General features: G+C 33.3%; 1 protein-coding gene across 1 annotated transcript in view; it reads right to left on the reverse strand.

The window, feature by feature from the left end:
- LOC123713794 (nucleoredoxin-like) overlaps nt 1–18,052 on the reverse strand; it is a 35,838-nt gene that overhangs the window by 14,055 nt on the left and 3,731 nt on the right. Inside the window, exons 2-3 of the mRNA XM_045667650.1 lie at nt 4,743–4,973; nt 3,639–3,748 (exon numbers count right to left, since the gene is read on the reverse strand). Of these exons, the coding sequence (XP_045523606.1) occupies nt 3,639–3,748; nt 4,743–4,973 (341 nt within the window). The remainder of the gene's footprint in view (nt 1–3,638; nt 3,749–4,742; nt 4,974–18,052) is intronic.

Here is an 18,052-nt window from a genome sequence, read left to right on the forward strand (position 1 = left end):
AAGGTCGCGACATCACCACTACGGATATTGAGAAAACTACCTACACACAACTTGCATACAAAAATATTGGGTTCAGTAACTCTTTCGCTTTTACCGGGGAGAGCGAGGTCCGTTACTTCGTTGTTCATACACTCCAGTGAGCTTCCCTCTGACCTAAAGGCTATTTAATCCCGCTCGAAGGTTAAGCCGAGGTCCGAGTCTCGCAGGACCCCCACGTGTGTGAAGTTCATTTCCTAGCTCGCCAAAGCAGCCCGAGATGAGCTGTCGCTACGCCTTTACTCTGTAACTTATAAAAGTTACAGAGTAAAGGCGTAGATACTAGAATTGAAATAGATGTCAAACAATTGCATTAAACTAAGATCTATGTTCTCTAACAAGGTGCCGATTCCAATTATTATGTCATCTAACCTCAATTTTAAGTTAGTTATTCCGTTATCGTAGAGCTATGGGATGTACGTGGTACAAAACCGCAATATCGAAATCGCGTGCGGAATTACTACTAAAGGTATGGAGCTAGCTGTAAAGGCGCCTGCGCCACAACTTGCGTACTCTAAATGAGATTATGAATATTTCAAACGTTTGTTTACCTTCATTTCGCGTAATCTTATGTTAAGTACTACTAAATTCAAATAATACGTTTTGAGATAATAACAGTAGAAATACGTTCGGTTTGTGTTAAGAGTTTTTTGAATTTATACTGTATGAATGTCGTAAAACTGGATATCTCATTCTTGGTAAGATAGGGCAATAAGTTTTGTTACATTACGTCTTAAGAAACTTCAAGCTTGAGAAATTATAGGCCAACTTCAGTTTTTCTAAATAAACAACTTAATTTTTTTACTGGATGCTAGCGTTCATACATTGACAAAGCCGGTTAAATAAAGAAATATGGATTCATTTCAGTTTGGCTCAGAGGAGTAATATGTAATTGTATATTCATGACTCAATTGGTCAATTGCAATCTTTTAATAAAGTGTAATTTGTAATTGGAGTCGAGGATTATTACAATGCAATCTCTACCAATTGAATTACATGAAGACATGTGCACAAAAGCTTTACGTACGACTCCGACCACGTATCAAATGACAAATGAGCCGTGATCCAATTTGTGGGCGACTGTATATCACGTCTTACGTTGTTATCGGATTAAGAAGTCGTTGCTCGATCATGAGATATACCCCATATTGCAACCACATCGCTATTGTATTTAGTCATAAAATGTGGTAGAACATTGCTATTTATTTGGCATCGTGATGATTCTTCTATGGTAAATTTAAAGGTATCGTGCGTATTATTAAATTTATAAACGAGTCTGCTATAGAAATACGTTGAGTTAAAATATTTCCCGAACCCTATGCTACGAATTTTTGTGCACATTTGCGTGCATTACACCCGCCATTTCTTAATGGTTGCGTTCTCGAGTGCATTTAAAATTTAAACGCAGCATTATTAATTGTGAGTTGTGCAAATACATTTTTATTTAATATCAATTATGGTGAAAATATTTTTTTTTATGTAATGGCAATGTGAAAATATTTATATCGACTAAGCTTTAGACCGGACATTGTTTTTTTATGACTATCAATTACATATTCTATCTTGTTGATGTTTCATAATCATTGTTTATGTATTCTCTATGACAGTGAAATCTTTAAGATATTTGCAATAATCAGACAAAGTCTATAGCTACACTATTTCGAGTGGGAAATTCAATCATCTTTTGTATAAATTTTATCAATAAAGTGGCATTGACATATCACAGAAAATCTCCAAAAAGTTAAAAATAGAATAAGAAATAAAAATTTCTTTCTTTGTTTCAGTATTTACAGCAAGACTAGGAAATTGTAATGTGTTAATTATGTCTTTAAACGAGTAAAATTCAATCTATACACAAATTATAAATCCAAACTTGCAAAATTTATGAAAAGTAATAAAAGCCCTAAGAAATTTTGTACCTGGCAATAACTTTTCCACGACGTCGGGAAAGTTTGAAAAGGCATCAAAATTTAATAAGGTATGATCAAAACGGTGTGCTTGGATACTGATTAGATATTTTTATGACTTTACCATGAGCAAGTTTCACATTTAATTGGAATCTTTTTGAAAATAAATGAATTATGTACAAGTTTAAATTGATAGGTTTGAGTCATTAAGTCCAGCCTAGATCTAGCCTTTAAACGGGTGTTATTAAGGGTCGCTCGATTTTGTTTTAGAACAGAGGAGGCCCTAACTAAAAAAGCGATTAGATAGTTTGCAGTGATGGGTGTGAAGTTCTCGTATGTTCTATGTCCCATAACATGTAACAAAGGAGTTAAGTAAAGGAATATTATATGTAGGTCTAAGTTATATATATTTTTTTTATTCCTACTCTACCTGGTAGAGGTCGCATTATCCGATAAGGCCCGACCATATATTGTGCAAATAATAAATTTTTATGTAACCTAGTTCCTTACAAACATTGTGTAATACAAATAAAAACTTGGCGATTAAAAAGAGTGGCGGAGAGTTTATTGCCAGTTCTTCTCTTCCGTTCTACGCCCTTGATTTGAGAACTGGCAGTAAATGTAAAATTAGAAGCATTTAATGTATACTTACTTTTTATTGACGTTCATAAGTGTACATTGTGTTACCTATATGAATAAATGATTTTTGACTTGACTTTGACTAGTTTATATGGACTTTGTTTTTATTCTTTCTTGCGTAGAGTAAATACATTTTTAATTGATAAAAAACTATAAACAAAAAATAAATGCAAAAACAGAGTTTCAGATAAAATAAACTTAAAAGTACACTACGTACTTGTTTGGCTGTGTTGCCTGAGTAAAGAAAAAGAGGAATTTGCAAATGGAACTTTGCCCAACAATCGTTATTCATTTGTTTGTCGGTACTTCCGGCGGCCAATTGTAAAGTTTAACACGAATTTAATTACCTAAGAGGAAAGTTAAATATGACGGGTAAATTATTGACTCACTGGAAATTAGGAAGAAAATATTTTGTAGACAAAACGAAAATGCTGTTTAGTAAAAAAGAGTAGTGTTGGTCAGTGGCAGAAGTGTGGGATTATCCCCAATATCGTAGGTTATCCCAGGTGAACCTAGGTGCACCAATAGACTGGATGTGGACTATGTGTACGTCAAAAATGTGACGTATTTTTTACATTAGGGAGTTACAGTTCGTCAGTCTCTTTCTCCCGATGTTGTTGATTTATCACATGTTATATATTTGGTATGTAAATAATTCACCACCTAGTTTGCCATATAACTTTTAAATTAACAACAAAGGAACCTCATTCACTGTGGTTCAATAAGTAAGCTCCCCTCGAACTTAAACATGTGGACGCGGGCAAGTGTTTGGTAACCCGAGGGATGTCGAGAGTCAAGTGATAGCATCCATTAGCCACCTGCCAATAGAATATAACACCTAGGGGTACCAACATTCCAGAAATTGTATTATTATGAAATTTAACTTCTTTTGCTGCCTAGCTGATCACAGTTGGATATGGACTGTATGCCAGTCACCATCTTATATAAAATCGAGGATTCTTTCTCCTATGGTCTAAAGTGCTAAAATTAATTTCTGTACCCAGTATAAATTGAAGTATATAAATAAATTTACTTTCATTATTGATGTTTACTTACCGATCGCTGGAAACGAGTATAAGCTGAGTGTTCGCATATTTCGCTCTGCGCTTGCGGACGGCTGACAGCGTTGAACATAAACTCGGCGCAAACGATCGGCATGGCGGGCACTGAGGATGAATATTTGAGAAATTCAATCTTTTAATACATTTAAACTATTTATTTTAGTAAATAATATAACCTAATATAATCAACGTATATAAAGTAAACCTACAGCTAACATAAATTAATATAACAAAAAGCAATAAAATAGCTTTTACACTTATCATTATTTACATAATTCTAAATTATAAGTTTTTAATAATAATACATAGCTTTAATCCGTTCAAAAAGTGTTTTTCTTAATAACTGACTTATTATATACTTATTACAAGGAGTCCCTTGAGGCAAGGTTCCAAAAATACTGGCAGCATTGCACCTTAAAATAGCTAGACTAATTCTTTGTCCGAGGTGTCTACCAGCTCTTCGGTCTCCTGTGATATCGACTAATCTTTTTACTTAAAAAGTCTTATAGCGCTAGTACCCCACGAACCAAGGCTCTCGACACCGAATGGGACGAAATCATATATCATATATCTTTACCTTTTTCAGCCCCTTCACAAGCCGCACCAGCTATGCTGTTGGTTCCATGTAGATGGGTAGGGGCCAGCGTGTGTGTCTGAACAGATTGCATACTATACCAGCACCCGGCCCATCTCCCATGTAATCAAACTTATTCCGATCGGTCTCTTGCCATCGTCTCTTGCAATACCAGTCAGTTGAAGTGGACTTGGCACGTTGACAGTGGCAAGTGACCGGTGTATGATATCGTTAAGTGCGGCATGTCTCGAGAAGCGGTCTGCACTTTTTTGGCATGACATTCCGTGATGTCCTAACTTGTCGAAATCACTTTCACAGGGACCTTCATGAGGAGCAAAAATCTATGTATATCCCATGCGACTTTGTTAGTTGGCTAAATGATATAAATGAGTTGTGATAAATTTATTCAACGCCATTAACGTAAAAGAATGAAAAAGTTAAAACGGTTTTTAATTCCCAACTGTTACAGTATACACTCAGTTCCTAGATATATATGTTCCTCACGAGTATATTTTCAAAACTTACCCAATGAGCTGCAAAGTAGAACACCCTTATAGCATTCGCAGGTAATTCTTCATACAGCTTAGACTGCTCGCCCTGTAGCTGAATGCCCCTTAGCACCTCGTTGAGCGGTGGGGCTGGCCAGGGGAACCTCTCCCCGGTTGGATCACTTAGCAGAGCGTCTCGAACCCCTCTCCCTCTGATGACTAGAGTTGGTACACCCACAGCAATGCTGTATTTTTGCGTCAGACGGCGCTGAAGATAGAAAGAAAGGTTTACCAAACTGTGTTTACTAAAGTAAAAATGATCGAAGTGTTTTTTTTAATAATTATTTTTTTGAGTAAGATGGCCTCTTTATTTGGGAAATATATAATTTTTATATACCTTATATCTCTTATTTCAAATTAAAAAGCTTAAAAAGCTGTATTCGTAGTTTCAATATGTTCAAGAAACTTATGTACTGTAAAATAATAGCTAATCATGTTGTATAGATATATAATATATATTTCGTCGTCATCGTAGTCTTATTTTGATATAAGGTGATTAGTTACTTCAGCAGCGCGAGACTCTCATCCTTGGGGTTGTAGTTTGTACAAATGGACATTCTATGTGCGCATTTAACACTCGGTCGTACGGTGAAGGTAAACATAGCGAGGAAACCGGCAAGACCCAAACATTCGACGTTGTGTGTCAGGCACAGAAGATTGATCACCTACTTGCCTTTTAGCAATGATAATAGACTTAATAGACTGAAAAGATTGTAGTGCTTATATAAATATCATAACTGCATAGAATCAACGTTGCCTTAAAGATGTAGTATATAAGGCAACATTGCAAGTTTATTAAACGTATTTTTACAAAATAAATTTAAAAATGGGATGCAAGTTCGACCTTTCAATTTCAATAAAACAAATAATTATTATTATCTTATAAAATATAACATATAATTATAATTATTATATCTTATTTTTACTATCCCTACTTTTTCCTGTTCCAATAGGTATTAGATTAGTTTATACTGGAACAAAGCAATTTTATTGAATTTTCAGCTACCTTGGACTTTCCGGAATAAAATATTGTAAAGCACTGCAAAATGTATTTTCTATAATAAAAAAATGAGGACTGAGTACCTTCTAGGGATTTACGTTTAAAATACAAAAATCTATACCCAGCGTTTCCAATCGAGTGAAACGCACTGTTTCAGGCAGTTGTTGCGGCCTCTTGAGAGTGAGGCTTTTAGCAGATTGCATCATACTGAGAATGACATCCGGAAAAACTATGAATAATGCAAATAATAGTTCTTTTCGTTTCATACTGGCTAATGGATGAGTCTTTTGTTGATTTACTTTTAAATACTACGAGTTTTCTAAGTTAGATTACAGAAATATTTATATTTTAAGAATAATGTTGTATGCTTTGCTTATAATAAAAATGAATGGGTAAAATAGTGTTTAATGCAGCTAGGAGATTTTTTTAAAGCATGAAGCCCCACATCAGGGTATTTCCGAGCAGACTTTTGGCCTTTTAAGATGAGACTTTGGTTAACGAATATCACTTAATATCAGGTAAATTTGCCCTTTGCTCTACAAAACTTACCTATCATAAACGCACTTCGCTACAAGCAAATAAGTATAGCAAAGGTATAATAATTATTAAAAACTTTACCAAACATTTTAATATTGATATATTTTCAACGAGTTTCAATTAAAAAATGAGGACAAGTGATCATTCGATACAAGCATTTTATAGATTCAGTTTAAAAAAAATCGGGTATCGGCGCAAATATCATATCTGTTATTTAAATTAAAATCACAGTATTTTTCTATAAAACTTTTTACAGTTTGATAATTTTCAATTAGTACAATAACAAATAACCCACTAGTCAAAAGCATGATTTCCAATAATGACCAGAACGGATGCAAATCAAAGGTATTTCAGACAATACATAAAGCTATAGTATTGTCTTTGGTTAACATAGCTTTTACACATTGAAAGAAAACAATTTTTTACCAGATTATAATATTTGTATTATTATAAACTTATAATTATTTTACATAAATTTAAATTTTTCCGACGTGCTTTACAGTGTGCGTTGTCACGGTGATTGAAGACAAAAGGTGTTGAATGTCAAAAGTATCACAGATGTAGAGAAAGTTGTGTTATCTGTATTTATTTCCCCGGAGTTGGTATCGACTAAAAGATGACGGGTTTTTGCAGAAGTGACTCACGGTGTCCTCTATTTTCGCGGATTGTTTGTCTTGGGGTTTTAATTTGGATATTATTGGATCCCAGGTGTTTGATAATTTTAGGCCGTCTTCTCTATTGAAATTCGGGTGTTTTTTTTATTTCAATTGCTTCGCGTACCAATCTTGGGAAGAATATTTTTTCTTTCGCAAGTACTTTCGGTTCGTTAAAGCGTATGTAGTGATTAGGCCTATCTAGTGTGTATTCACAGACTGCTGATTTTGTGTGTCGTCTATGTCTTATGTTCGCAATGTCAAAACTCACCATGGTTTCATTGTGGAGTAATTTGAGATCTCTCAATGTTTCCACAAAGTGGTAAGAGTCTTTAACATAAGCACTAGTGTGCCCCTTGAGAGGGGTTAATATTGATACTAAGTGTTTGGCTAATTTGTATGTGGGTGAGTCGATATGACTGACTATGGGTCTTAAAGGATTGTTGTGTTTGTGTATTTATGGAAATCCATACATTTTTGGAGGTTTTACGCAGGCTGTTGTTAATAATATATAATACAAATAGCTTAAACCGGTTAAAAATTATTTTCTTTCAATACATAAAGCTGATTGTGGTTGCAATATAGAGAATAATTCCCCTTTGATATAACCAGTTTAGCCTTAAATATTAGATTCACATGGATATAAAGATGGTTTTACTTTACCATATACATTATAATATTAGAAAAATACTTTTAATTAACAAAATCTAGGCTCTCGTCGGAAGCAATGTAAGAATCTGGACAGTTGTAATGTGTGCGTGATATATATTAATCAAAGTTTAGTTGAGAACATTATCTATTGCATATGTATCACATACTACGCTAGGTGTTTATACTGCAGCGATGGAGTCATCAGAAGGAGAACCAGAAATTGTGCCCTTATCATACAAATGTTAATAACTGGTTACTACGTTGATTCGAAATAAAATATAATTGATCAAACACTGGCCAATTAATTTACCAATAATAATTTACAATGCCCAAAAACATAATGAAGACATAAATAGTATTATGTTCATGGTACATGGTGTTTGTAAATCATTAGTGGTGGTATGTTTGTTATAAATAACCGCCGGAAATGATGTTATAGCCGAACTAAACGCTGCTCGCAATTTATTTATATTTTGTTTGAACTTGGTAATTGAGTCTGCATCTGGTTTGATCACTGAATTCTAATTTGGAGCTTATTTCAATATGTCCAATTTAAAATGGTAGGGATTTTATAGATATTAATCATTTTATTCGATTTTTAGTAAAATAAATATAAGAGAACTATTACGAAGCATACATATAATCGATACTGCTTTATCGAATAAAATGTGTTTTATTACCATTGAACAACTATTCATTTTTAATTTAAAAATATACCTCAAGTATTTTACCTCATTCAATGCCGCACCAAAATCTCAATCGGTTTTGATAAAATGTGTTTTAATTCGGTACAGTTTTTTCTGAAATTGTTGGTTTAAACTTCTAAATATAAACGATAAACTGATCATTATTAGTTATTATTATAGTTCTAATTAAGTAGCTATAAACATATTCACTAATCGGGAACATTTTTAAAAAGACGCAAGCGATGCTAATCTTTTATAAGCTAAAAAAGGGGTTTCTACAATTATCAAGGGATTTTAAGTTCGTCGGCATACTGTAATATTTAAAGCAAAGGCTCCAAGTCAGATGTATTTCAGGCTCTAACAAAAGACTTTCTTTTCAAGTGTTATCAGCTCCACAATCATAGAGCAAACAGTAGTCAACAGAATGACAGGTCATGTCCTAGATATCCTAGGTACTCAGCAAATGGTTAGGTTAAAAGGGCCCTTAGTAAACCACGCTATATGACATGGAATCTAGGTCTGTAACAATAGTACTCGGGTGAAGTAGTTTATAGGAAACCATTGGTTGTGTATTTATTAGTTGTATACAATATAATATCTCAAAAAAATTGAATATATTTTTTGAACTTTAATTTAAATTGATTGACTCATAGAAGATCTATAAAACTAAAGACTTTTATACACTCTGGTCTATGTGGTAGAATGCTTCTAATTCTGGCAGCGCGTACCCGTGAAGCATTTGTGTTGTAGTGCTCCTGCGAATAAAGCGCCAGTCTGTGGTCCCCGAAACTCCCTATTATGATTTTTAATCTGTAAATCACCCATGTTTGCTCTTTAAAAGTATATATTTACAACCAATTTAATGAAATACATTAACATAAAACAGCAAAATATTTCATACCCAGATAGATGACTACAAACCTTTAGAAGTGAGTTTTGTCATGTGTCACATTATATAGTTATAAGGATGTCATTCATTTAAAAAATTAAAAGTTTTTCGTAAATTTCATCAAGAAAGGGACTGAAAGTTCTTTTCAAATGTAAATTTGATTCAATGGATAAGCTAATTACAACGGTGCGTTTACTAAAACTGGCATAAAATATATTTCTATAAAAGATTAGCTTAGAAAAGATGTTTCTTTATATTCTTTTTTCAATCCATTAATAACAAAGATGATGAGCATTATGCTATGTTCATTCTCTAGGGTGCTCTCACGCCACAATGACGTCCAGAGTTCGTATGACAACCTACATTCAGCCCTAGAAAAGCACCTATGGATTACGGTGCTTTATCATATATATTTTTATATATATATATATATATATATATGTATATATATATATAATTTACATGTATATTTTTTCAAATCATATTCCCTTTGTTATTAGAAATCGACCTGGTCTAGCACAAGAATTCAAATTATTCTAATAGGAAATTCTCAAAGTACTGATGGAAAACGGCAACAAGTACTTTTATAGCTTTTGTACAGCCTGCGTATAGTACAACTGTACCAGTGCTAACAACTAATAGTACTGTACCTTCTCGAAGTTATCGGTTTAAGGTACATGAACTATTATTATTATATAAATGAAAGAAGAGTGAAAAAAGCTTTATTACACTTTAATTTGCATTTTAAAAAGTGCATTAGCCCCATAATAGGATTATCTGTGTTGTTTGCAGCTAGTCCCTTCCGTTTGACTTATTAATGATTTAAGGTACTTGACGTAAAAAGTTCTACAATAACTGTTACAATTTTATAATTTAACTACTGTGGAACAAGAATACATTCGGTTTCGGTCTAGAAGATGTTGCTAGGATTGTTAGTCAATATATAAAGCGATTGTCGAGCCGTAAGCGCGGTGTTGCCTAGCCGTAGCCGAGTTGAAGTACGCAGTAAGTGCTGTGACCTTTTAGATGACAGTGCGTTTTATGGGTAGTTTATATATATATATTTACGTTGCCTATGATGTGGTCGGTTTTTGTTCTCAAAAACGTCGACATATTGGCATTGAGTATAGTTGTTAGAAGTTATGTTTCATCGTACAATTTTGAAGTTGGGTAGTGAAACCTGTGAGACTATGTTTTTCTAAAATCTACTTTAGCTTTATTTCAGATCTGACAAGCTGACAATTCAGAAGAGAACATAGGTACTTTGTCATACCATTGTGAAGTTGTAGATACAACAAGTTAATATAAATTAAACGAATACTAATTCAAAGTTTAACTGTTTAATAGTTTACAACTGCTTTACTCTATATATATCTTAAACGATTAAGTTTATAGTGATACAGTTTTAATCTAAATAAATCATAAGCAACATACTATATTAAATAACAAAACAAACCAAAGGGATCGCCAATATTGAGCTTTCGATCATCGCATGTTTTATTCATAGAATGGATGTTTTTATAGTTTTTTGTATAAGCCCCATCTGCTGGGATGGTTATCTCAGCTCATTACGAGGGAAAATTTTCCTCGTACAGGCACGAGCGGCACCCCTACACGGATAATCCCGTGACAAACAGTTTAAAATGAAAACGCCCTGTATAATGGAAATAGCAACAATCCCTTGCAAAACACGTCATGTATAATGTATATATATTCTTAATACTCGTAATATTTAAAAGGTACAAAATGCCTTATTTGTCTTCAATCGGACGTTTTTTTTTAAATCACAATATATAGATTATAAAATAAACCTACCATACCTAGATTACATAAACCTAATTATTATAATAGTAAAAACAGTGTTTACAAACTATGACTTTGACGAACTATTAAACGCTACCAATTAAGGAATATCGAAGATATCCTGTATTTGTTAAAATATAACTTATCTGTCTGAATTGCATAAAACATTAAGCAAAGTGTTGCCAACTAATCTTGCAGCGAAAATATTTTATATAATTACGAAATATTGGCAAGTTATTTTTAACCAAGAACAATACACACGAAACATTCAATTAATATTTGAGGTTTAATGTATTATTAATAACGAACTAATTACTTTATATCACAATCAATGTTACTATTGTCTTTGTTTATAAACTTAGTATTGCCAAAATATTATTTTGCTTAAACCATCTAAGGTTTTACAAATATTTTATGTAATGGCAGTTACTGAAGTGAAAAGTGCTAAAGCCAGACGAAGTTTCCCATAAGTACACACAGTTTCCCTCGATCACAACAATAGACAGGAATTAGATCGAAACGAGTAAGATTAAGAGTGACTTACGCCGCAGTTATTGCGGTTGAGTGATCTCAACCCTTTTGCTACTGTCTAGGGAATTATAGAAATGTTTTAATAGCGGGGTTATGTTCTAAGAATTTGTAATAAGAACGTATCCTGTAATTTTAATCAGTATATAGGTAGGTTGTAATACTTACGAAAAATTACTTTGACTATAACATAAGATTTCCTTTCGGTTGTGATTTTTGAAATGAAACTTTTTTATCGGCGTTATAAATAAAATACCGTCACATTTTCTTGTCCCAACCACGCTTGATTCGCCATTAATAACAAAAATATATAATAACAATAACAATGATAGTAATAATTATATTACAATTAATGAAATTCTGTAATAATCTTAGTAGTAATAAGGTAAAATGAAATAATTGTATTATTTGTATTCATGTCTATGATAATAAAAGCCTTTTGTTAAACTTAATCATTTTTCGAAAAATAAGGTCATAAAGAAGTTTTACTTCTTACGTGCGTACATAAGTAGACGCACACATTTTTATTTTCTAGTATGCCATTTTTAACAGATACTAAAAGGGGAAAGATACAGGGAATTTTAATTTTTAAATGAACAATTAAAAATAACCAGGCGTAGTGCAGACATAACTATTTCGTGATCATTTGTTTTTTCTTCCAATAGGCATATAGGTGATAAGCCTTCTGTACCTGTCACATGCCATGGATTATTTCTGTCAAGGGCGTTCTGATTTTCTCACGATGTTTTCTTGGGTGTTAAATGCGCATAATCACAAAAAGTTCATTAGTGCAGATCAGGGGTAGCCAACCTATGACCAAAAGCTATAAGACCTGTTGCTCGCACAACAAATCGAGGCGTGGTTCATATTTCGGTATTTTGGCTATTGAACTTGTAAATTGTTTTGCTGGAACTACTGTTCCTTGAAACAAATATGTATGTGATTGTAACGCTTGCCCGCACACCCTACTAAATTACGTCGGGCGATTACAATCCTTACCCGAGATTATTACGTGGATACGATTATTTCCATTTGACTGTATTGTTTAGTCTCGTCCCCTAGACAAGTTTTAATAGTCCTAGAAAACTAGTTGAGAAAATTATTTAGCTAACATTGTTCTTTAATTAAATAAACTCGAAATATTCAACGCACTGCCTCTGCAATCTTTTGATATCTGTCAAAATATTTTACGTACAGTTTGACGACCAATTTGACGTAGGGTCCTTCAAGAACAGAACGTACCAATTCTTAAAAGAGCCGGCAACGCACTTGCGAGCCCGCAATGTGAGTGTGAATCACTTAACATCACGTGAGCCTCCGCCGTTTGCCCCCTGTTATATAAAATAAAGTAGTAGCAAGATGTAAATTTTAAAATAAAACGTCATTTTCAATTTCCTCTAAATAATCACGCTATCTAAAATAAGTCTTGATAGAGAAAGCGACGGTAAAATCATATTTCCCGGTGAAAATGCGTGAAACACTTCTGTGAAAGGAAAGTGCTCTTGTCAAGACGTCAACCCTTCAACTACCGCGAACTGCATGAAAAGAAAAACTACTTTCAGATGCGTATTACAAGTGTTAGGGGTCTAAGAGGGGTTCCTTCAAGTGGGTAACAGTAGTAGGAGTAGTGGTTAAATTTTAAACTACATTTAAAAATTCAAACTTATACATATGTCCCTTATCTTGTTAGTTGTTTTGAGAACAACTGTCTCTTCTTAAAGGTTAAATACGCTGAGGAATACGACGCTTAAATACATTATTTATTACTCATACTTACTTGACATACAAGAATTTTAAAAATAACAAAACTAAAAACTGGTGGCCGCCTTATACAATCAATATTCCCCGGATAATTAAAGAGTAGAATTATAAAAAGAAATAATTGTGAAGCTTATTTTATAGTATAATAATAGAAATAACAATAAATAAATTAAAACTTTTATAAAACAATCATGTTTTTTCCAAAGCATGTTTTTTTTAGAAAGCGGTGGCGGATCTGCTGCTTCTGAACGCAGGCAACTGTGGGAAGTGGCTCATGACAGGAACGGATCAGACAGGAATCTCGTTTGGGAGACCAAGACATATTTTAGCTTCCAGAGTCAGAGGATGTTATATGTAAGCGAGGATATAGATTTATTTCATGAAATTACTACCAAAATGCAACAAAACCATTAAAATGTCATGATATTTCGTTTAATATTCTGATTATATATACCAATTCGTAAATAAAGTATCGCGGCCTTTCAATTATTAGCGATATCTATCGAAACTATTATTCGTTTAACTTCATTGAGATATTATGATAATAATATTTTCTGGATTTCTTTGTATTTACGACCTGATTTAAGTAGATAGTTAATTATATAACGTGACTTCATAATTTAATACCCGTTTTTAATAGATAATACATAAATTAATATTACAATAACCACTTTACGTGTAAAACTTCTGTTAGCTTTACACGATATTTCTTTTAGCATCGATAATACAGGTACTTAAATTATTTAAAGACGAATGCTTATTTCGACCATGATGAGTCAGTCTATATACGAGTTTAAATTCAAGTATTGTACATGACAATGATGTAATAACTAACGCCTACAAAACGTGTGTAAAAAGCAGCTTATAGACAAAAACCTTTTTAGTGCAAACGATACAAGTATAGCTCGTATGAAGGAAAAAAATCGCCTCTATCGTAAAGTTATAATTATGTTCTCGTAAATTAAACCTTATTGATTTGATTTAAGGTTGTTTATGTAGGCAATTGATAGATTTTCGGTAACATTCAAGTGAATTAAAACGACAATAATTCATAATAATTCTATACAATTCGTATAGTTAATTTTATTAGTTCAGTACCAGGTGGCTTTTATGTTGACTGAAACGTGAAGTGTCAACTCGGTTTCATAAATCGTTGTAGATCAGACAAGCAGGAGATTAACCCACTGTACTCTAGTTCGATAGTTGGGCTGCTCTCCCAGAGGTTCCAGATAAGGTCGGTTTTGTCGGTGCAGGTTTTTCTCCCTATAGAGTGTATTCTGGATTGGAGGTAGTGTGCACCCGTGAGCATGGATGTCGTAGGATGAGCACTACTACTAGACTTTTTCCACGCAATACTGGCCGCACACCGACAGCGATTCCCACCTTTACGAATCTTTTCGAATAAAATTAAAAAAACAAATACACTAATACTACTGAAATTCGATGTTTGTTCGTGCTACCTTATACCCAAAGACAATTATAGTAACTTAACTGAGTTTTCTAAGCGTTGTTTATTGTTTTTTTTTTAACACTATTCGATACTAGGTATCCATTGTGCTATGCGTATAATCTTTTATGCAGTAACTACTGTAGACTATCTATGAACAAAACATTTATAGGAACTTTTTCAATAGTAGCGAATTATTAAGACTGACACGTGACCGTACACATTACAATTTCGTGACCTATCAAGGATCTTGTCTAGAATATGCGTGGCTTACGTCATAACCAGATTCAAGAATGCAGACTGGACGGGCCAGACTACGGAGAATTAAACGGACAATGTATGCACTAAAATTGCTTACGCTCAATGCGACATATGAATTTGAAAGCAAAACGTTATTTTAAAAATAAGCGGTCGTAAAATAATATGTAATCATAAATTGGCGCCAGAAATACAAATATCAAATATGTGTGTTTAATTTAGCATTTATTATTTTAAGAGACAGACTAAATTTAAAAATCTCTAAAAACGCTTATTACGCTATTGTCCTAAGCTATTCATATAAAATAATATTTGGAACGAATACAAAAGTTTGCTTTGATTTATAAGGGAAATATTTCGCCACCTGAAGGAGGCTGAAGATCTTCGAGAACTTCGAGAAATCATATTAAAAGAATTTTCGTAACATTACAGAAAATTTTCTGTGTAAGTTAATATAACAGAAAAGATAACATCTTAAGCACAGGGACATTTTATAAAGATACCACATTAATTCAATTCACATGGCAATAATTTTTTAATCTCAGGGACTGGAAATATTATATCGCTTTGTTAAATTTTAGCCACTAATTTTTCCAAACAGAATAGACCTCGTCTTTCTTCAATAACAATTTTTATTAAGTTTTATATTTGGCCTCTTATATTCTGTAAGCTCCTAATAATCATGAGCGTTAAGTCTTGACCTAAATAATTCAAATATGAATTACATACTAAATTGGTTGATCAAAATACTTTTGACGTTTTCTATTAGTTTTAATAGCGTACTTATCTCATACATTTCTCCTATATTGTGGGTTTATCCCGAAGCGATATAAAGCATAGTCTCCCAATAAATGAAGAAGGCAAAGATCGTCGAGAAAAATGTTTATAATGAGAGCAAAAGTAATATTTCCTTAGGTTTATTACTTACCGAGGAATTCTTATTGAATAAAATCTTGTAAGAATAACGACGTCTTTAAGCAAAGGGACTTTCAAACAAGAGAATATAGAAGTTGTTTGAAAATTATCACACTTTTACAATGGTTCTGTTTTCTTACAATGCCCTGTGGCTAAACCCTTTTCTTTATATTTGTTTGTAGATTTTCGTAGTCTTTTGTTTTATTTTTCTCATACTGTGACGTTATTTGATTTTATTTTTTATACGCACGTTAACATTACGTCGAAGAGGACTTAAGAGCGATAGAGATTTCCATATATTTCATATATTATAATATGAACTTTAAGAAATTCGCCAGTCGGGACCAGTAGACAATTATTGTTGAGAAAGTCAAGACCCGTGAAGGGTTTTAGCCCCACCCGATCTATGTATTATATACCTTATTGAAAACAGCTCTACATGCTTACGCTGTGTAGCAAGATTTACTGTATAATAATATAGAAATATAAAGATATGGGCCAAGATCGAGAAGGAAGAAAGCTTATTTGAGACGAAGTAGTGGTCAGAGACCAGCCTAGGTACCGCTGGATTTGTCAATTCGCTGGATTAGTCCTCCTCCACTCGACCGAATTGCAGCAGCTGCAAGCCAGTAGTTACCGGAAGTTAGCACAGGACGCGTTATAAGATTCTCGTTTCAGAGGCCAAGACACTTTTTGGGTTAAAGCGCCAGCGGAGTGAGTGTTAGTAAGAAATAAAAATGTTTTTGTTAGACAAACATAATAATAATACGATTGATTTTTTTATAATTATTTTATATTTAGTCGAAGATTGCAATTACAAATTTGACGATGCTAGCTCAAAATACTAACATAGATTATAATAGGGAGTCAGACGTGTTCGAAAAGCGGGGTGCAACTGTGCACCGTGACAGCACAGGAAGTTATTGTTCCGCAGTGTGCCTCTGTATGCATCAGTTAATAGTTGTTGTAGGGACCATCATAAAAGCTTTTGTTAACAGAAAAAATGATGTGGGTGCCATCCTATGGCTTATATTTAAACTCTATTTTATCTACGAGAGAATTGATGTATATGGTCTGTAGTCACAACTACAGACCTTAAAGATTATGAGACCCTAAAGAGTCAACTGTATCGTTGAATAGGAAGGATAATATTTTAAAAATAAGATATCTTATCTTGCTGGACAGATAGATGTTACCGTATGTATGTATTACTTAAAATCACAGTAGATATATATGTTCACATATGAAAATAATAACTAATGAGCCTAAATTTACATCTTCCAGTTCTTAAAGGTAGTACTGATGAGGGTAGAGGGTGGAGCTGACAATTCTCTACTCATTTTAATTGCCAAATTACAACGCAAAATTAGAGAACAATGCCATCGCTTGTGAAGCTTTTCATCTTTATTTGGAATTCCTTAAAACACCAACACGTTGGTCACCCCAACGGATGCACATTGCACATTGCAGTGCATTTCTGTCGCGTTTTGAACCGTGACCGACAGTGGCTTACCACTAATGAGTTAAATTCAAGTGTCGGTTTCACGACTCGTTTCAAACGGAACTTTGTCTGCACAATACTGCTTGTTACTCTTTGAGCGTTGCTATACTTTGAGTTTATTTTTTGAGTTTGACTTAACTTTGCCTACGTGTGTTGACAATAAACCCCAGAATTTATAGAAGCGATGAGAGTTTCAGCTTTATGAAAAAAAATTAACTGGCAACTGGCCTGTGTTCACACATAACTTGCCTGAAAACACACTTTGTAACCATCGTAATGAAAATTTTAAAACAATATTTTTAACGTCGCTCCTAAATCAAACTGGTTGCGTATCAGTTCTTTATTTAACCCGACGTAAGTTGTACTCTCAAATCGCTATCCTGCTTAGCAAAAAGATATCTTAAATAGGCATGTTTTGGTATGCAAATCACGGCAATTTTTTTTACCAATATATTTTTTTTCGAATAGTAAATGTATATCTTGGATAAAATATAATATAGCTCAATAGTAGTCGTTTATATTATAAACAGTACGCATCAGTTGATCTAAAAATCTGGCTTTATCTGTGCAGACACGCTATTTTGAGGTGGGAGCTCCGACCAAATCAATATCTACTGTAATACAATTGTATTGTCTACATACATTTTACAAGCCAGCC

This window comes from Pieris brassicae, chromosome 8 (assembly GCF_905147105.1).
Source record: "Pieris brassicae chromosome 8, ilPieBrab1.1, whole genome shotgun sequence".
NCBI classification, from domain to species: domain Eukaryota; kingdom Metazoa; phylum Arthropoda; class Insecta; order Lepidoptera; family Pieridae; genus Pieris; species Pieris brassicae.